At 33.6% G+C, this 23047-nt stretch overlaps 1 protein-coding gene across 1 annotated transcript in view; it reads left to right on the plus strand.

Moving 5' to 3' along the window:
• Nucleotides 1–23047, plus strand: part of LOC111996388 (probable leucine-rich repeat receptor-like protein kinase At1g68400) — a 33942-nt gene that overhangs the window by 2307 nt on the left and 8588 nt on the right. Inside the window, exons 3-4 of the mRNA XM_065764729.1 lie at nt 579–825; nt 1335–1624. Of these exons, the coding sequence (XP_065620801.1) occupies nt 579–825; nt 1335–1624 (537 nt within the window). The remainder of the gene's footprint in view (nt 1–578; nt 826–1334; nt 1625–23047) is intronic.

The following is a 23047-nucleotide window of genomic DNA, read 5'->3' on the forward strand; positions in this document are numbered from 1 at the left end:
AGGGAACAATCTCACAGGAATATCATTACCGAAAGTTGTTCTCAATTCATTATCTCTTTTAACATTGGACATTAGAGATAACAGATTTTTTGGTAGCATCCCTGAAGAGGTTGATAGACTTTCCAACTTAAGAGTACTTCTGTTGAGTGGCAACCATTTCAGTGGTATGATTCCAAAGAAGCTGTGCCAGTTAGAGAAGATAGGTATAATGGATCTTTCCAGGAACTATTTTTCTGGGACAATACCATACTGCTTTCGCAAAATAACTTTTGGGCAAATAGCTACTAGTGAATTTGTTTACATAAATGATGCTTCTTTTTCTGCTTATGGTTTTTCCCTCCCATATAAATCACTTCTAAACAACGACCATCAAATTCAAGGGACAGAGTTTGGGTTCAAGAAACAAGTTGAGATTGACTTTTTGACGAAGTATAGGTCGAACTTGTACATAGGTCTCATCCTTGATATAATGTCTGCATTGGATATGTCATTCAACCAGCTAATAGGTGGAATCCCACTAGAGCTAGGACAACTATCTTCAATTCATTCACTAAACTTGTCTCACAATCAATTGACAGGTCCCATTCCGAAAACATTCTCAAATTTGACTCAGTTGGAGAGCTTAGACCTTTCTTACAACAATTTGAGTGGAGAAATTCCTTCAACGTTGATTGCTTTGAACTTTCTGGAAATTTTCAGTGGGACTCACAACAACTTATCAGGTAAAGTTCCAGACTTTAAAGCACAATTTGGAACATTTGACAAGAACGGCTACGGAGGAAATCCATTTCTTTGTGGCCCACCACTAGAGAAACGTTGCACCATGTTTGTCAAAGCTTGAAGGAAAATGAGAGCATTTCAAGATGAGGTTTCAGATTAGGTAGAGAGGCAGAGTATTGGGGCAGAGTATACATGTATTGATGAGGTTTGCCCAAGGCCATTAAACGACAGTTGCCTCAGCTGCAAAGCAAATGACCTGTAGCTTTCTGCAGTAGTGTAATCAGTTTATATTGTAGTTTTCTATTGTAGTGTAGTTAGTTTATTTGTATTGACACGTGTAAGGTGATGATCATTTGAATGTTGTCATGATCAGATGGTGGGAAGTTGATCCGTGTAACTTGGAATTGGTTAGAGGTGGTTAGATTATTTTCTTTGTTCTTTAGACTATATATATAATCTTTCTGTAATGATTTTGTTTCATCAATCAATTCAAATATTTCTCACAGAGCTTCAATTCTTGATTCTCTTTCTTTCTCTCTCTCTCTCTCTCTCTCTCTCTCTCTCTCTCTAGTTTCACTGTGTTTGTTACACTCTGTTTTCTTATATGGTATCAGAGCTCTTTTGCTTCCATTAATGGCAAATCAGAATCAAGATCAAGCTCCTTCTTCCACTACTTCTCAATCTAATGCTCATCGTGAGCTTTCTCCAATGGAGGATCCGAGAAGCCCTTTCTTTTTGCACCATGGAGAGTCACCAGGTGCGATTCTTGTTACTCAGCTCTTGACTGAGGACAATTATCCCAATTGGGCTAGGGCTATGCTTATGGCACTAGATGCGAAGAGCAAGCTCTATATATTAATCCTCACTGGCATCAACGATGCTTTAACCTGGTTGAGGATTGTATGTACTGGTGTTATAATTTAGCTGTAAACACCCTGAAAGGGGTGTCGAGCTGTTTGTGTCATTAGATTTACTCAATTTCTATTGAAATCATTTGTGGTAGTATTAATAAATTTATGTTGGTGGGCTGGATTGGAATTAATCTACTATCTTCTTTCAAACTTCTACTATGTGGAGCTCTTGTTATTCAAGCTTGGCAAACCAACTCTTGCATGGTCCTATATATCTACCAGTTCTAAAGGGCTTTTGAATCCTAGCTTAAAGTAAAATGACGTAATATTAATAGAAGATGTTATTTTTATGTCCAACTCTCCAGGAGATTCAAAACCATTTATTATTCAGATTTCGAGTATGCATATTTTAATAATGAATATTTACAAATTAAAAATCAAATTGAAGAATTTTGAATTTAATTAGAATTTTTTTAATATTGGATAACTTTAACCCTCAAGAGTCAAGACTATTAGTTCTAATTAGTTTAAACTTACATGGTTTAATCACCCAAAAAAAAAAAAAAATTCTACGGTGTACTTTACCCCTATTTCAAATTACATTCTTTCAATAACTCAAAAAGAAAAATTCTACGGTGTTCTTTCAATATCTCTTAAAAATAAATATTTTCTTTTTGTGTTATACCTACTAATTTATGTTATTAACATTTGTTCCTCAAAGCCATTTAATTTATTATTCTTTTTTATGTCTTTAAAATTATTAAATATTAACTTTTATGCTTGTTAATTTTAAAATTTACTATGCCACGGGTACTCAGATTCTGTGGAAAGTAATTGTTGTATAAATAAAAATTTTAATATATATTTTTTAAATAATATAAATGGAAGACTTTTACTCCCGGTTGTGATATGTGCTAGCACACTAGCCTGTAGCCACCCACGTATGTGGTGGGTTGTACAAATTTAAGCAAAATGATTCTTTTCACTCTTGAAACACAATGTGATTGCCGGAGTGGAAAAATGTATTGCACTAACGTAACAGTTATCGGGGGTTGAGATTGAGAATTGAAAAAAGTAACTTTGAATCTCAGACCCCGCTTGAATAAAAAAATAAGTAAAAAAGGTTAAATTTAAAAAGTAAAAAGAGTAAAAAAAAAGTTTGTGAGCAGAGAGAAGGGTATTTGCAGGGAAAAATGGACATTTACCCATAATTTACAAATTATACAGTAAAATGCCCTATTTTGGAAACTTGATTTTAACAAAATTAAGTTACTGGTGGAACTTGACATTAGCAATGTCAGGTTCTATGAATATTTTGCCACTTAGATTTTTTTGAAAATTTAAGTGAAACTCGACATTACTAATAACAAGTTATACTTAAATATATACATATAGCTTGATTTTGAGAATATCAAGTTTTACATAGAACTCAATTTAGTCAAAATCAAATTTAAAAAACAGATGCATTTTGCTAAATAGTTTCAAAACATGTGCATTTTGCTATATAGTTTATAAATTATAAGCAAATACCCATTTTCCCCCCGTAATTGCATCCCATCCTAATCTCAATTCCCAACATCCGGCAGCAGATCACTTTACAGTGAGATCAACTTTGTCCACCCCTCAAGAGCAGCTTTCCTGAAAAAAATCAGCCACACCAAAACGTTGCTGTTAAAAGTATATGTATTGGGCCAAGATTTTGGAGGATCAAATTTTATTTTGAATGGACTCAAATTATTATTTAGGGTGTTCAAGTTTTTCTAAAGGGTTTGTATGTTTGCTGAGAAATTGATTAATTTGTAGTTGATAATTACGTGGATTTTTTTTTTCTAAACGTGTTTGGTTCCTTCCGTTTAGATGTTTCACAATATTTATATGTGGATTATTTTTTGTTTGTAACGCAAATTTTAATGTAAGGTAGCTTTGCTTACCACGGAGAAAATGGGCAAATGTCATTTTCACGCAAATTATGTAGCGTTTTGCCCCATTTTCAAAACTAATTAGGGAAATACTCCTTTTTTGAAACTTGATTTGAGATAAATTGAGTTAGGCTCTATAATGACGTTTTTAAGAAGCCTATAGTGACATTTTAAGGACCTATAGTAGTGTTTTGTAACTCGACCTCCATGAACTCGAGTTATAGGTAAAAAAAAATATAAAAAAATTGCTTATAACTCAAGTTGATAGAGGTCGAGTTACAAAACGCTACTATAGGTCCTTAAAACATCATTATAAGCTCCTTAAAATGCCATCATAGGGCTTTAGAATTTTTTTTTTTTTTTTAACTTGATTTATCTCAAATCGAGTTACAAAAGAGGAGCATTTCCTAATTAGTTTGGGAAAAGGGATAAAACGCTACATAATTTGCTTGAAAAAGGCATTTGGCAATTTTGTCCTGCATACCACATGATTGATGTTTTGTATTTAAATATTAACTATAGAGTAATTAATATTTCTAATGACCTGCACATTTATCTTTTAAGGAATAGATGCTCTGATCTAAAAAGCAAGGAAATAGGTGCAGCCGTGCAGGTATGAGTGCGTGTATAATATAGTGATATGATAAGTTTTTTTTTTAATATAGGACACAGGTACAACGAGACAAGTCTATTAAGTATATTTTTAATTTTATTTTCTATATATTATTAAACATTTATTTTTCATATAATGTTAAATATATATCAAATTAGGAATAACGATGGATAATAAAGCAAATCTATGACTACTAAAGGATGTTTACAAACTAGAATACAAATCAAGAATAAAGATATCTATTAATTTTCAAATACATTATTACTATTTAGAGTATGAGTGTTCTCTTTCTTTTGTAAAAGAGTATTTAATTCCTCTTGTTCTCGGGTCTCCGTTGTGTCCTGATTTTTTTTATTAAAAAAAAAAAAAACAATTGGGACATGCATGCAAAAGTATAGTCCCAAGTATTTCAAGTGTCTAACACAAGAATGACACCTTAAATGAAAATATATGTGCTTCCTAGGTTCTGATTGCTCCTGTTACAGGAGTCTTGTAGGATGTATCTCAAAAGAAAATTATTAGAGATATATTAGCCAATTAGTATAGGCCCAAGCCTAATTCTACTTTGTGTGTAAGCTAAGTTTCCTACTTGTACTAGAAGTCTATTAGTCTAGGATTTAGTCTACTATATATACACATGTTATGATTTATTGTAATACAGGATTTATACTACATTATAATATATTATTGATGTAGCCCTTTAGGGTTTCCTCGTGGATGTAGGCCGTTAGGCTAAACCACGTAATTATCGTGTGTTATTGTGTTCTATACTTTATGCTTTCACTTCCGTATCCATACTAACATATTCAACATGGTATATCAATGCTAATATTTAACAAAAATGTTGAAATTGCATCCATACCACCTATAAGTCTTTGCAAATAGAGGAAGTTCTTGCAAAGTTCTATGAGAATATTTTTGGGGAGTTCTCAAAAAGTATGTTATGACTTATTGTCATGCACTGGCGGAGCCAGGGCAAGCGAGGGGTCAATTGACACCTGAGCTTCCCAAAAATTTGTTAAAAAATTGTTTATAGTAGCACTGGTTAGAATTAGTTTTCACTGACAAGTTCAAAAGACCTCTTTTATACTGCCGCACGTACTTTTTTTTGAATTTTAGGAAGAGTTTTACCTAAGAGAATGTATTTACTTAGTAAAAAAAGTCATAATATTTTTGCAACAATTTCACAATAAAATTTAAGTGGTAAACTATTAATAGCAAATAAAAAATTAATATTAATAGTAGGTTTGGATGAAAACAAATAGTAGCTTATTACCAAGGTTTTGTTGTAAAATTACAGTGAAATTGTTATGTCCAAAGCAATACTAAAAGAAAAAAAAAAGAAGTGTATTTACTTGTCACACGTCACTTTCTATTCTCATGGCAAATATAAAAATAATGGGTCCCACTTTATAATAATCATACTTTTTCTTGAATAAGAATCTTAAAATAAAAAATAAATAGAAAAATCCTACTATTATGTCCTTGCAGGCTTGTACTGTAGAAGACACTAAACATAGATTCATAGCCTCTCACTAAATTTTTCTTCTTCCATCTTCTTACTTCTTTATAGTTTCATAGTTTTTGCTATAAGCCCAAAGTTTAACTATTAAAACAAAATTCTCTCAAACCAAAAAAATAAATAAATAAATAAATAAGAAAGATTGAAATTTACACTAGTTTTTGCTTTTGTTGGAGGTAGAGGTGGTCTTCCATCGAGGATGTAATCAGCATTCTTGTGGGTAGGCAAGCGGGCTTTTTTAAGATCCTAAAAGTTAGGCTTAAAAGTCGTAGTTGCGCCAAGTGTTTTCACCAAATTGCAGAATTTTTTCTTTTCAATAAATTCATTCACTTAAGTTTTTAGATAAAAACAAAAAGTTTTTGATCTTTATCAACTTCTTTGGATAAAGTAACAATAAGTGTTTTAATGAACTTCTTCTTCTTCTTTTTTTAAAATTTAAAAAAAAAAATTTCTAAAGTAACAATTTTACTATCTTACGTTAGGATTTTTTTTTTTTTTGGGATAAACTTTTATCCTATATCATCTATTTCCTAATACTAAAGTAACAAATTTAAAAGTATTATTTTTTCGTCTCAATTTTTTTTTCTTTTGGAATAAATAACAAAAAAATAGCTAATATTTATTAACTTTAATGTAAACTAAAAAAAAAAAAAAAAAATTACTTTACTTGCTTTTCTTATATAGTCTTCATCTTCCTATCTCCTTATTCCATCTGTTGATCATCCATTTGCCTCTCTTCTGGCCGTCCGTCCCATCAGAGGCCTTATCAGTACTCAAGTAGTTCACTCTAATCAACGTTGCCCTGCCAAGGGGTTATATCCCCATTAATGCGGCTAGGGGAGTTAGGTGAATGCATTAAATGCGAGGGTGACAGCTTACTTTGGGTCTGGTCTTTCCCAAAAATCACCCTTGTCAGGCCGAGGATGAGGAGGTCCTCGGCGTGGATTGGGAAAAGAGGCTTTCCCAAATTTAGCCTTGAATAGTCAGTGTTCCTCGGCATGGGCCTTGGGCCTGCTACACGATGGGCCGAGGCTATCAGGCCCACGGGCCCCACATTTACTATCTTACGTTAGTCTTCTTTTTTTTTCTTTTTTTTCTTTTTTTTTTTCTTTTTTTTTGGGATAAACTTTTATCCTATATCATCTATTTCCTAATAATAAAGTAACAAATTTAAAAGTATTATTTTTTCGTCTCAATTTTTTTTTCCTTTTGGAATAAATAACAAAAAAATAGCTAATATTTATTAACTTTAATGTAAACTAAAAAAAAAATTCTAATAACAATCTAATAACATTAACTATTTTTTTGGGATAAAGTTAAAAAAAAATAATATGTAAACAACGAAACTTCTTAATTACGTAAACTCATTTTTCTTTCTATTCATATCAAGTTATCAACTTCTTCACAACTTAAAATTATCTAAAATAAGAGTGGGGGTATATATACAGTTTGGTATATTTTTCCCTTTTTCCTACCGTACGGTTTCTTGATGTATTCTTTCCTTCTCATACTTACCTTACCTATGAAACTTGCATGTATGTATTTGCCTTCTTCTTCTTTTCTTTTTTTTTTTCATAAAATTCTCTTCTTCTTCTTTTTTTCACCAAATTGAATATGTTTTGTGTGCGGGTTGCCTTTTGTTTAAGTTATTTTTGTTAACTTTGATCTAATTTATATGCTTATTATGGTCTTTAGAATCAATTGTATATCTTCCATGAAAACTAACAGATTAATTTTAACAAAAATTTGTTCACTTTTTGAAAGGTTTGTTTTCCAATATGTATAGATCCCACAGCCATGAGACCAAGATTTGAGCATCCAAAACCATGATAATGAGCATCACTTCACAAAGATTGGACACAGAAAATTGATTAAATATAAAAAGGGTGATGTAAAAACAATGAATATTTAANGGTGATGTAAAACAATGAATATTTAAGTTGATGTGAAATCTCCATGAACTTCGCTGCCTCCCCCTTGCTGTCAAAGTTAATTCAATTTTCATGTGAGTATCTTTACTTTAACTCTAATTCTAGATTTTTTTAATGTTTAGAAATTAATATTGTTTGTAAATATTGAATTCATAGTTTCTTTGTGTCTATATATTTATGGTTGTTATTGTGGTGATGTAAAAACAATGAATATTTAAGTTGATGTGAAATCTCCATGATTTCGCTGCCTCCCCCTTGCTGTCAAAGTTAATTCAATTTTCATGTGAGTATCTTTACTTTAACTCTAATTCTAGATTTTTTTTAATGTTTAGAAATTAATATTGTTTGTAAATATTGAATTCATAGTTTCTTTGTGTCTATATATTTATGTGTATGTTATTATGAATTTTTCTTTCAATTTTTTTTTTTAATTTTATAAATTTGGGCAATTTTAATTTGTAAATTCCAGATAATTGCTTGGGGTTAAAGTAAAAATATTAGGTCAATTTTAATCATAATTCATGCAATAGTAGGGTGTTAGATGTTGATATTAATTTTATGCATATTTACATTAATTAACATAAACATCTTAGCATGTTTAGTGTTGATATTAATTTGACACTTCAGATGCAAGCACTTCATTATAATTAAATATAAATGTTATTATGCCGGTATGTTATATTATTATTTGTTATTCCTCAGCCTACTTCACTTAATTGTTTCTCTTCAATCATTAATTGGTGTTTCTCAATAAAATTATTCATGTTATAAGTTTATGACCAAAATTGTGCAAAGCCCCCCTTTACTACTAAAAGCTTTTAAAAAATTAAAACTTGCCATAATCTTTAAAATATTTTTACTATTTTATTTGTTATTAAATTTAATTATATTATCAAAAATATATATTTTTTAAAATTTATATATAATTCTCTATTAAGCCATGCATCACACGGGCATAATACTAGTATATATATAAAACTGAAACTTTTGACTTTTAGTTGACCTCTCCACAATTTTCCACATCATCATTTTTTATTTATATTTTTTAATTTTATTTAATTCAATTTTATAGCACCAAATTGCAGAAATTTTATTAAATTTCTTTTAAAAAAATTAATTTAGTTGTTTGGTGCTATCCAACCACTATACTTAAAGGAGACCATATCACCTAATCAAGGAATTTTTAGATAATCCTAACAAACTATATAATAACTCCATCAATATAAATCTATTCCAAAAAAGGGAATATATTTCCATTAATTTGATAATTATAATTTCATAGGATTTAAACTCTATAATTATATCAAATGAGACTCAACAAATATATATCATTTTTAATTTCAATAGGATTTAAATTTTATATCAAATGGACTCTACCAACATATTCATCCTTTAAAAAAAATTATATAACAAATTTGATTAGGAATCCATAACCCTAACCAAATTTGATTAGGAATCCAAAACCCTACATTATATTATAAATAGTTTTTTTTTAGGGATTATTTGTTACAATTTCAACTCAGCATTTCATTCCTATATTATATTTTAAATAGTTTTTTTTTTTTTTTTTGTATTATTCTTCCAACACCACTTTACTGTACAGTCTCTTGCATTGATTTTGGTTCTGGAGCGCCTCCAAAACAAAAGGTACGTAAAGTTTTCTTATTAGGTTTAATATTAACATATATGAGAGATATTTTGGTCAATTAAAAAAGTTTAATGAAACATAAAAGGAAAAAGAACTAAAGACGCACAATTTGAAAAAAAAAAAAAATAGTGATTGTATTAGGCAAAGGCTTTTGGAGATTGTTGTTTTATTTTTGGAATTCTTTACTTCATGTGTATATGTGTATGTATTGTCGACGCCGAGTCTCAATCGGGAATGGCTGCGGAAAAACGTCGCTGCCATCGCGGCCCTTGTTCGATCACCTGCCATGGCGACAGCTCCTGCGCTCTAGGCCCCATTAGAGGGCCCCTCTTGATGCATGTGCATTGGTTCATGCAGAGCTTCGGGTGCTCTCTCTCTCGGTGGAGGAAGGTAGGTCTACCTTTGGCATTATGGCAGGAATCTGAGCCGAATTTTAAGGGATTACCAAAGGTAAGTGGAGTCGCCGCCAATCATTGAGTTTTTCTAAGGTGTGATTGGTCACCTGTTTCTAGTTGATTTTATTACCAATCCTAAGTTAAGAAAAATGGCATTTTTCCTAATCTAATGTGGATGGCAAAAAATCTTGATTCTTAGATCTGGAAGTTTGGTTACTTGTGGGGAAGGTGTTAGGCACCCCACAACGCCTTCCAAGGACAGTCCTTTGTTTTGATAAAACCTTAATTTTCAAAATTGGCAATAAAAACATGATTTTGGCATTGGCTTTCGGGGCTTTGCATGCATGGAGGCTTTGAGGTTTGGCTTTTGAATGGGTGTGGTCCCAATCTATATTTCCTAAGGCATTCAACAAAGTACCTGATTTACACAATGAAAATCCAGCGACATGTCACCTTACTTTCGTGGCAGAAATTAGGCATTGCTTGTGCAAGCACACAGAGCAGAAAAGTAAATGTCTATATCCCTAGAGCATGGCCCAAAATATAAGTGCAGGAAAATAAACAGGGGTCGCCATACTCTAGAGAAGAGGACGAATGGTACACGCATGATATACCTAATACAACTCATCTAAGAGAGAAAGGGAGGAGGAAGAAAGGGGTTTAAAAGAGTACATAAACAAAAGGAAAGGCTAAACTCCTAAACCTATGAACGTAGCCGTTGGCTTATATCTGTATGCTCGCGCCCACACCTTTTTTGTTTGCGCCTAAGGGATCTGCCCTAGCTCCATGCATCCTTGCTCCATGTGCGTACATGCAAAAGGCAAAGATAAGAAACAGAGACAAGCAGCAGAAGAAAAATGTGCAAAGTGTGTGTGAAATAGGCATAAAGCAAATAAGCACAATAGACATGGCAAGCGCAACATGTGGCAGGAGACATGACAACAACAAGATAAATAGAAAACAAGAAAACCAACAAGGCAAGAAAGCAAGAAAACAAACAAACAAAAGGTGGTGTCCTAAGGGACAAATGTAGGTTTGAATCGGAGTCCATAACTTCATTGTATTGAAGCATGGACGACACATAGCAAGCAAGACTCGACATGTACATGTAAGCAAGCATGTAAAGATGCATAGCAAGCCAAGGGTGCACAAATAAGCATAGCAAGCATATTGTTGAACGGAATGGAAAGGGAAAAGGTTTGCACAGAGTGACCCGGCATCCGGAGATGCATCCCAAATGGTTACACCTAAACAAGGCCTCGTGGGCATCGATGTAACCACACAACCACAAACCCGCTAAGGGCGTCAAACATAGGCAAATGTTCTTCGTATTCGAAGTTGAAGTTCTTGAAGTTCTTGGAGGCTTTAGAGCTTGGTTCCGGCAGAGCTTCTGGACTTCTGAGTGCTTCCAATGGCCTGGTCCTCTCTCCAAATCTCTGGATCTCCTCAGCTCTCCCCAAATGCCTTAGGAAGGCTTCTATTTATAGGAGTTTAGGGGTAGGTAAGTGACACATGGCGGAGTCTGATTGGTGACACGTGGCAGAGCTTGATTGGTCCGCTTATGTCATCGCTTGCACGTGCTGACTGATTGTGTCATCGCTTACACGTGCGAGACTGCTTATGTCATCGCTTACACGTGCGATGATGTGTGATTGGTCTTTGCATGACACTTGGCAAATTTCTGTTGGTTTCTGAATAGTGATAGCAAAACCTAGTAGCAATATGTGGCGCTTTGTAATTGGCTGCATTTTGTAGACTTGGTAGTGTGACGTGTCAGCTTGTGATAGGTCGGGAATTTTCCCTCTCTACAACATCTTAGCATGTTTAGTGTTGATATTAATTTGACACTTCGAGATGCAAGCACTTCATTATAATTAAATATAAATGTTATTATGCCGGTATGTTATATTATTATTTGTTATTCCTCAGCCTACTTCACCTTAATTGTTTCTCTTCAATCATTAATTGGTGTTTCTCAATAAAATTATTCATGTTATAAGTTTATGACCAAAATTGTGCAAAGCCCCCCCGTTTACTACTAAAAGCTTTTAAAAAATTAAAACTTGCCATAATCTTTAAAATATTTTTACTATTTTATTTGTTATTAAATTTAATTATATTATCAAAAATATATATTTTTTAAAAAATTTATATATAATTCTTCTATTAAGCCATGCATCACATGGGCATAATACTAGTATATATATAAAACTGAAACTTTTGACTTTTAGTTGACCTCTCCACAATTTTCCACATCATCATTTTTTATTTATATTTTTTAATTTTATTTAATTCAATTTTATAGCACCAAATTGCAGAAATTTTATTAAATTTCTTTAAAAAAAAATAAATAATTTAGTTGTTTGGTGCTATCCAACCACTATACTTAAAGGAGGCCATATCACCTAATCAAGGAATTTTTAGATAATCCTAACAAACTATATAATAACTCCATCAATATAAATCTATTCCAAAAAAGGGAATATATTTCCATTAATTTGATAATTATAATTTCAATAGGATTTAAGCTCTATAATTATATCAAATGAGACTCAACAAATATATATCATTTTTAATTTCAATAGGATTTAAATTTTATATCAAATGGACTCTACCAACATATTCATCCTTTAAAAAAAATTATATAACCAAATTTGATTAGGAATCCATAACCCTAACCAAATTTGATTAGTAATCCAAAACCCTACATTATATTATAAATAGTTTTTTTTTAGGGATTATTTGTTACAATTTCAACTCAGCATTTCATTCCTATATTATATTTTAAATAGTTTCTTTTTTTTTTTTTTTGGGATTATTCTTCCAACACCACTTTACTGTACAATCTCTTGCATTGATTTTGGTTCTTGGAGCGCCTCCAAAACAAAAGGTATGTAAAGTTTTCTTATTAGGTTTAATATTAACATATATGAGAGATATTTTGGTCAATTAAAAAAGTTTAATGAAACATAAAAGGAAAAAGAACTAAAGAACGCACAATTTGAAAAAAAAAAAAAAATAGTGACTGTATTAGGCAAAGGCTTTTGGAGATTGTTGTTTTCATTTTTGGAATTCTTTACATTCATGTGTATATGTGTATGTATTGTCGACGCCGAGTCTCAATCGAGAATGGCTGCGGAAAAATCGTCGCTGCCATCGCGGGCCCTTGTTCGATCACCTGCCATGGCGACAGCTCCTGCGCTCATAGGGCCCTATTAAAGGGCCCCTCTTGATGCATGTGCATGTGGTTCATGCAGAGCTTCGGGTGCTCTCTCTCTCGGTGGAGGAAGGTAGGTCTACCTTTGGCATTATGGCAGGAATCTGAGCCGAATTTTAAGGGATTACCAAAGGTAAGTGGAGTTGCCGCCAATCATTGAGTTTTTCTAAGGTGTGATTGGTCACCTGTTTCTAGTTGATTTTATTACCAATCCTAAGTTAAGAAAAATGGCATTTTTCCTAATCTAATGTGGATGGCAAAAAATCTTGATTCTTAGATCTGGAAGTTTGGTTACTTGTGGGGAAGGTGTTAGGCACCCCACAACGCCTGTCCAAGGACAGTCCTTTGTTTTGATAAAACCTTAATTTTCAGAAATTGGCAGTAAAAACATGATTTTGGCATTGGCTTTCGGGGCTTTGCATGCATGGAGGCTTTGAGGTTTGGCTTTTGAATGGGTGTGGTCCCAATCTATACTTTCCTAAGGCATTCAGCAAAGTACCTGATTTACACAATGAAAATCCAGCGACATGTCACCTTACTTTCGTGGCAGAAATTAGGCATTGCTTGTGCAAGCACACAGAGCGAGAAAGTAAATGTCTATATCCCTAGAGCATGGCCCAAAATATAAGTGCAGGAAAATAAACAGGGGTCGCCATACTCTAGAGAAGAGGACGAATGGTACACGGCATGATATACCAAATACAACTCATCTAAGAGAGAAAGGGAGGAGGAAGAAAGGGGTTTAAAAGAGTACATAAACAAAAGGAAAGGCTAAACTCCTAAACCTATTGAACGTAGCCGTTTGGCTTATATCTGTATGCTTGCGCCCACACCTTTTTTGTTTGCGCCTAAGGGATCGTGCCCTAGCTCCATGCATCCTTGCTCCATGTGCGTACATGCAAAAGGCAAAGATAAGAAACCAGCAGACAAGCAGCAGAAGAAAAATGTGCAAAGTGTGTGTGAAATAGGCATAAAGCAGATAAGCACAATAGACATGGCAAGCGCAACATGTGGCAGGAGACATGACAAACAACAAGATAAATAGATAAACAAGAAAACCAACAAGGCAAGAAAGCAAGAAAACAAACAAACAAAAGGTGGTGTCCGTAAGGGACAAATGTAGGTTTGAATCGGATGTCCATAACTTCATTGTATTGAAGCATGGACGACACACTAGCAAGCAAGACTCATGCATGTACATGTAAGCAAGCATGTAAAGATGCATAGCAAGCCAACGGGTGGCACAAATACGCATAGCAAGCATATTGTTGAACGGAATGGAAAGGGAAAAGGTTTGCACAGAGTGACCCGGCATCCGGAGATGCATCCCAAATGGTTACACCTAAACAAGGCCTCGTGGGCATCGGATGTAACCACACAACCACAAACCCGCTAAGGGCGTCAAACATGGCAAGGCCTAGAGCAAGAGAGGCCGACACAAACATTAAGCATAGAAGCAAGTAGGCATAAACGTGAAAAACGGGAATGATCCAAACCCTTTGATGTGGGCCAAGGTGTACGAACGATGACAAAGACCTATGGGTCTTGATCGGGTCCTAACCAATAGGCCAAAACACAAGAAAATGCGATAAAAGGAACAAAAGGGCTGCAATAGCACATGGAATGACAAACAAGGTCTAGGCCTAAGCACATAAACATGGCGTGGAGTGCAAACACATGGAAGATAGTATAAAGCATGTAGAGAACATAGATCCAAGCACACAAACATGTGAAAACATAGATCTAGACATATAGGCATAGAAACATGCATGTAAACATGTAGATCTAAGCAAGGCACGACCAAAAATGTGATATCAAGCATGTGAGCATGTAACCCTAACATCAACATAGAGCAAAAAGAGAAACAAAGCGTAGGAAAACATGGCATAAAGCATAAAGCATGTAGATCTAAACATATAAGCATGTAAGAATGTAGATCTAAGCATAAAAGACGGCATAAGGCATAAAAAGCAAGGAGATTTAAGCTAGAAGCACAAATAAAGCTAGAAACATGCTAGAGAAAGCATTAAATCATGTTATTCAAGCAAAAAGAAAGTGTAAAAAACTTGATGAAGTTTTAAAGAAAAAAGGGGTATGGATAGTAGCTAAAAAGCTACATCCATACCCCTTAAATCTTAAATCCAAGGTATGGAACCAAGGAGAGGAAGATGGAAGGTATGAACACTAAAGATAGAAGCACAAATAAAGCTAGAAACATGCTAGAGAAAGCATTAAATCATGTTATTCAAGCAAAAAGAAAGGATAAAAAACTTGATGAAGTTTTAAAGAAAAAAGGGGTATGGATAGTAGCTAAAAAGCTACATCCATACCCCTTAAGTCTTAAATCCAAGGTATGGAACCAAGGAGAGGAAGATGGAAGGTATGAACACTACATCCATACCCGTTAATAGACCTTGGCATGCTTCTCGAGGCTCGACAGCCCTTTAAGGGCCACCGCTAATCTCATCATGACATCAACAAATTTGTCCTGTAGTGCTTTTTCAGTTTTGACTTTGAATGCGCATTTGGAGGTATTCTCGGATCAGATTGAGGCGATATTGGTGTCACTGGTAAGAAATGAATGTCTAGTTTTCAGAAAGCTAAAGAAATTAAAAATCCAACAGTTGAATCAAAAGTTATGACCTTAGGAAGCGTGCTAACGCACTTTTCACAGTTTTCTCAATATATTAACCATTTTAACTCCGATTTCGACCCATGAATAGTCATTGGAATGAGAATTTGATTATATTCATAATGGTGTTGGTTTCAACTCGTTTTGATGGCTAGATCAAAATTAGGGTTTTCGAGCCTACCAAGAGTCAACTTCTGGTCAAACTTGTCAAAGTTGCCAAAAATCTCTGAGAAGCTCGGATTTGATATAAAATCATGAAAAATGTTGTTTTGTGCGGATCTTGACCTTGTTTGACCTTTGGTCAACCCAAGGTTGACTAAGGGCATTTTGGTTATTTTGGACGAAAAAGTCACTTTGGGTGCTCCGATATCCGAACAGGTTGCGCCACACTATTATATATGTTCTCATGGCCCTATGGAGAGAAAATGATATTTTTGGGTTTTTTGGATCCGGCACGCAAATCGAGGGCAGATAAAATATGGTATCAACATATATTGGGTTTAATTAAATTATAATTATCTTTAAAACTTTGATTTTGATTGAATAATGAAAATGGCAAAAAAAGTATGTTCCAATATTTGGAGTCTTCTGAAAATATCAATATTTGGTATTTGAATTATTAAATTGTTTATTCACAATTTCATTGTTCATCTATTAATCATGAATAATAATATTGCTATTTGCAACCATCACAATATGGTATCAATGATATGATTATTCTGAATGCTTTCCTTTAGAGTTTAGATAGAGTCTATCTTATGATTAAAAAAATTTACAATTAAAAGACTTTTGAAATTACATATTTTGTTTTGAAATTGGATACGTTGGATCTTAAATGACTTCATTTAAACTCCATCCTTATGGCATCATTTAAAAAAAAAAAAAAAAACTCATATAGATAGGTATTAGGATATTATTTGGAACTATCATAATGGAATAACATATTACACATGGAATGAATCTAACTGTAACATCCTAAGCTATAAAATCAAAATTGGGCCTATGATTATCTTCTCTTTGCAAAAAATGGTTAAATTCTCATTAATTATGATAGTTCACTTTTAGGTAAAATAGAAACTCTATTAACTAAGTTTTAAGAAATTTAAAATTATACTTCAAAAAATTTCCAAAACATTAGATTTTTTTTTTAAATTATTTTAATAATTTTATATTGTAAAAGAATAAAATTGATACATTACATACAATCATTACTTCAATTACCTTCTAAATGATGGAGGATATGAAAATGCAATTTGTAGATCTACTATCAAGATAACATATATAGATTAGATTGGTGGTGAATTGTAGATTTAATTGTAGTTGAGTATTGTGTGAAGTCATCACCATAGAATAGCCCACACAGGGATGTGTCCTATGGAACCAATGATATTAAAGAAAAAGAATTTTTCTAAACCATTATATTGAAGAAAAAATTACTTATTTTCATTCATTTTCAAGTTATACATTTTTTTAAAAAAAAAAAAAAAAACTCATATAGATAGGTATTAGGATATTATTTGGAACTATCATAATGGAATAACATATTACACATGGAATGAATCTAACTGTAACATCCTAAGCTATAAAATCAAAATTGGGCCTATGATTATCTTCTCTTTGCAAAAAATGGTTAAATTCTCATTAATTATGATAGTTCACTTTTAGGTAAAATAGAAACTCTATTAACTAAGTTTTAAGAAATTTAAAATTATACTTCAAAAAATTTCCAAAACATTAGATTTTTTTTTTAAATTATTTTAATAATTTTATATTGTAAAAGAATAAAATTGATACATTACATACAATCATTACTTCAATTACCTTCTAAATGATGGAGGATATGAAAATGCAATTTGTAGATCTACTATCAAGATAACATATATAGATTAGATTGGTGGTGAATTGTAGATTTAATTGTAGTTGAGTATTGTGTGAAGTCATCACCATAGAATAGCCCACACAGGGATGTGTCCTATGGAACCAATGATATTAAAGAAAAAGAATTTTTCTAAACCATTATATTGAAGAAAAAATTACTTATTTTCATTCATTTTCAAGTTATACATTTTTTTAAGTCAAGTCATAGACATTTAAGCAAAATAAATACTTTTAATTTTTATTTAACTATCCTGTGCATTGCATGGGTGAGCGACTAGTGTTCTATAATGTGAAACACCTGTCATTCAAGCTTCAACATGATGCTAGCTAGGGCTCTTACATGGACCGTTTTACTTGTTGTATCATTTAAGCCTTTTGAATTCTATCATACAACTCATTGACATAATATTATGTTTCTTTTATTTTGGCAGAAAAATTTTCTTGCATTTTTTAATTTTTGGTATAATGGAAAATGCTAGAACTCTTACATCGGCCCTTTCACCTATGGGGTCTCTCTCTCTATCTCTCTCTGAACTTAGTCACCAAATTCACTTCTAGTGCTCGGACCTCATAATATCACGCTCTACAACTACTACAAGCTCAACAATCTAGGAATGGCCACATTTGCTCAAGATTGCATAGACTTGAAGCTTGTACGACTCATGTATGCCGGGTGCCAGAGACATGAATGCAACTCTTTATCAATTATAAACTAATCTTGAATTGATCACTAAACTAGATTACATGCTCAAAATTGATCCAATTCCTTGTTGAACAAATTTGAGCTAGTTCAAAAACTATTTGATTAACTCATTATTTCCTTTGAATATCAAACTCAAGACTTTCAAATTTTTTAGGAAAAAAATTGAACTTCAAATTAATTTTTAAGTATCTTCGTCAAATCTACTATGTGCTGATGTAAGAGATCATTCATTTGTAATTTTAATTATATGACTTTTCAAGTGAGTCTTGTGGCTTGTTAAATTAAAACGTATGAATAATCTTTTAAAATAATCAAAGTTAAAAATTAAATCAAATGCATGATATATTACAATTAGTCGAGCATAAAGGATAACATAAAAAGTGGAATGGAGGATTCTTATTTCTCGTTAGAATTATATTTCTTTTCCAATGATTTGACACCCATTATTATAGAAAGAGAGTTAGGCAGAAAAAGAAAGGAGACTAACAAGTTAGCACCATTATTATACGAGTTAGGCAAAGAGACATGGAGACTAATTTTCAGGGTTGCCCATTAAAAAAAATTATTTTAAGAAGTTAATAAAAGTCTTCCACTTCCATTAAAAATTTTTGATTGAAAGAAAAGAAGACCCATTATTAGTCCAAGTCTCCCACTCAAGCAATGAAAACTGATCCTCACCCATTATATATATATATATATATATGTATGTAAAGTTGTGATTTACAACTATATTTTATGTTGCCTTTATTTCATGACAATAAGTGTTGTAGTTGCATTAATTTTTTTCTTTGTATTTTGTGGGATTTTATTGTATTGGGTTTAGTATTAAGATGGTGAAGAATCAAGCATAAAATGAAGATCAGTGCAGTTTCGCGACTAGCTCTCTAGAAGCTCACGAGTAAAGGTTCATGCGAAAAAGGCACGTGAGAAGCACATGCTGGAAGCTGAAGAGTCAAGTGCCAGGTTGCTTTTTGCGAGTGCTTCGCGAGACAGGCCATCTCATGAGGTACTCGCAAAACATTCTTCCTGGAGGATTTTAAATGTGACTTTCTTACCCTTGACCCATACTATATATATCCTCATTACCCACAAAAGTAAGAGAGGACATACAAGGAGAAAACCCTAGATAGGTTTCTACAACACAACACACCCATCTTTTAGAGAAAAAGTTACTTATCCTTAATGAGAAATCATTGTAGCCTCTTCTCCTTCCCTCTCCCATTGTCGTACCTTGAGAGAAGATTTGCACCCAAATACAACTCATACCCAATTTGAGTGTAGAGAGTGCCTTAGAGCTTGGGAAGTTTTGGGGATTTGCCAAAAGAAGCTGGTGAGGCTTACCGGATGCAATTGGGCATATTGTGGGATTTAGATAGCTAGTGAAGATAAGACTCCGAGAAGTCCGTCGGTAGCAGGAGTTTAGAGGGCTCAAGTATATTGGGTAGACTAAGCTTGAAAGGTCTTTTGTTATTCGTGTACTCCAACTTTTTCACTAGTGGATCGATTTTAACTTGGAGGGTCGCGGAGAGGTTTTTCACCGAGTTCTTCGGTTTCCTATTTGATAACACGTCTTGGTATTATCTTGTGTTTACATCTCTCTTGCCTTACTCTTATGCTTTACATTTATTGTTTGTTGTTCATGTTTATGCACTAGAGTAATTATTGATTCATTGCGCACGTTTACTCTTATTCCGCACTTAGTATTAAGTAAGAGTAAAAGTAATCTAGCCGTAATTTAAAATTTGGGGTCTAAACAAGCTCATGTGTTTTTAGCACAAATTCGTGCCCTTTCTCATGGTATCAGAGCGGGTACACTTGTTTTAGTTTCATTACCTAAGTGTGATCCTTGACCCCTTGTGTTCATTGCCATGGATAGTGCTTTGTATGCTTTTATGGATGTTATTAAGTGTGTAAGGTTGAATTTAATCAACCATTTAATTGGCTTTATTCCGTGACCAATTTGCTTGTAATTTAGCACTTAGCAACCTTGTATTTAGGTGGGACAATTATAAGGGTAGTGTGTGAGAAGATGTGAAGAAAAGCTCAAGAGTGTGCAAGAAAAACAGAGGCTCACGGCTAGGGCTCGCGGGTGGATCGCGACTGGCAAGCCGCAAAATGCAGGCACGTGAGAGGCACACTGGGAAGCTGAAGGGTCGCGCCAGCTGTCACGCTACAGGAGAAAAGTTCCAGTCTGGCCAGGCCGTTACGTCGCGACTTGATTTCGCGACTTGGTCAAGCAGCGAGATCAAGTCGCCAACTTGCCCTGTTTGGCAAAAACTAACGTTTTGCACTCCCTTCTCACCCTACTATATATACACCCTTATACCTATCATATTAAGAGAGCTTCCAGAGAGAATTTTTGTGAGAGAAACCCAAGAGAAAAACAAGATTGCCTCATCCCCAGTCTTTACCTTAGAGTCTCTACAAATTCCTCTACTCTCTTCCTCTCCATTGATAAATCCTTGAGAGGCTATTGACCAAATCCTTTTCTCACCATACCCATATCTGTGAGAAGGTTTATTTGGTGCTTTGGGAAGCAGTTAGGAAGGGACCAATTCATATTGGTTGATACTATGGGCTATAGCAGAATCCGGTAAACTAGAGAAGAAAAAGGTTCGGCGCAACCTCATTGGAGCAAGAAGCTTGGAGGGCTTAGGTACCTGGGTAGATTAGGCTTGGAGGGTCTATTACTGTTCATGTATCCTAACTACATTTTCTAGTGGATTATTGACCGCTTGGAGGGCGGTGGAGAGGTTTTACGCCGAGGACTTCGGTTTCCTCTTCGATAACATATCGTGTGTTGTCCGTGTGTTTGCATCTCTCTTTCCTTTATCTTTGCCTTATATTTACTGCTGTGGTTGTGTTTATATTTGGTTTAAATTGTTTTATCAATTCTGTTATAAGCTTGTTATCATATTCCGCACATTAATTGTTTGATATAAAGCTTGAATTGGTATTTTGTATCTGGGAGTCTAAACGTTCAAGGGTATTTCATACCTATTTTGAACTTTCAATTGGTATCAGAGCGGGTACACTTGTTGTGGTTTAAATACCTAAGTGTGATCCTTGACCCCTTGTGTTATTTACCATGGATGTTACATTGTATGCCTCTTTGTATGATTTGGTTAATGATAAATGTAGCATGTCACGTGTTTGTAAAAATGCCTCCATGAGTGATAATCCTCATAAGTGTGATACTATGTTACATGAATCTTTGGATGTTGTTGATATTCCTTACATCAAACTCTTGAAGAAAAAGGCTAAGAAGTTTAATAAGGATTTGAACAAGTTATTTTGTGAAAATGATGATTTGATTGCCAAGCTCAATGAATCCAACAAATTGGTTGAAAAATATAAGAAACTTGCTAAAAATTCTGTTGAAAAGCTGAAAGAGTTTGAATGTTTGAATATGGACTTGGATGCTAAACTTGTTTTGTCTAACAAACCTGTTGATAAGCTAAAATGTGAAAATGAATCTCTTAAGATGCATGCCAAGTGTTTGATTGCTGAACCTATTGTTAAAAGGGATGAAATTATTTGTTGCAATCATGTTGTGGTACCCGATTTTATGCCTATTGTGTGTTCTACCCCAAAGGACAAATCGGTATACATTCCTCCACATAAAAGAAATCAAAAGGTGGAAAGAAAGGCTGTTAAGTCAAAGCCTCTATTTAGGTCTCAATCTAAGGCTTTGGATGGATCTAAGTTTGTTCCAACTTGCCACCATTGTGGTGTGATTAGTCATATAAGACCTCAATGTTATAAGTTGAAGAGAGAACAAAACCATGTTGCTAGATCCCTTCCCAAAAAGCCTAGTGGACCTAAACACAGTGTTTGTCACCATTGTGGTGCCTTTGGTCATCTAAGACCTCATTGCTCTAAGTTTCATGCTCTCAAAAGAAAAGAGAAACTTGAGCTTCTTAGAAGTTATGCTAAAAAGGGTAAACCGGTTTTGAGTGAAAATAGCATGTTGATTAAGAAAATGTTTAATGCTCTTAACTCCTTGACTATGTGCATCTTCGGTTCTCATTCTTCCAACCCTTGTCCACTTCTCTTGAGACACTCATTCCAAACAATCGTTCTGTTTGGATGAGGAAGGGTTCTTATGGTTGAGCTTTTGCTCTTTTGGTCCTTGATCTAATTCTTTCGATCTTTGTGGGACCCCTCATGCATTGCATGTTATATCTTCATGCATTTTGTGCATCTTGCATTTATTCCTATGCATTGTTTTTGTTTTGATCTTACTTTTATGTCTTTATTTTGTGTGAGTAAAAATTCAAAACCACATAAAAAGTGAAAAATTCAAAAAGTTTGATCGTATATGCTTGAGCACATATCACATGTGAGTTTTGCCTTGTACCTTCGTACAAATGGCCTTATGCATTTACGAGCTTAGCTTGTTCTTTATGCACTTATATCTTTGTGGGAAAAATCTTGACATCTTTGTGTGATTGTTGTAAATCGATCTTCAAGCTTGTTATGAATGATTAGTCAATAGTCATGTTGGTTTTGATACATGCATAGACTTGTACCTATATATCTTCCCACTCTTTTATTTTTTTTGCTTAAAGAGCTCAACAAATGTAAATCTCAAAATGAAAAGAGATAATGAGCTGCAAAAGCCGTCGCATATACTAGTATTTGACTAGGAAAAAGGGAAAGCGACTTTTATGAAATTGTATGATGCTCTAAAAGCCCAAGGCTTGTTCATCAAATTGAAATATCAAAAATTTCAGGCATCTATCTCACAATGAGATTTTCTTTGCTCAAAAATGGCAAATGATATGTTGAATATGGAGCCAAATGAAAAGCTTCAAAGAATTGTTATCAAGTTCTTGTGGGAGGTCATATATGCATGTTTCTATAATTGAGATAGACCACTTGTCTTAGTACTAGTTGTGTATGACTTGATTGAATTGATCATTGAAGCTTCATTCTAGACTAAGGACTATTCCACGCTTGATACACACACACAACACACATGCCTAATGTTCAATGAATGCCTTATTCATTTGTTC

The sequence above is a fragment of the Quercus suber genome, unplaced genomic scaffold, assembly GCF_002906115.3.
Source record: "Quercus suber isolate HL8 unplaced genomic scaffold, Cork oak 2.0 scaffold_580, whole genome shotgun sequence".
NCBI lineage: Eukaryota > Viridiplantae > Streptophyta > Magnoliopsida > Fagales > Fagaceae > Quercus > Quercus suber.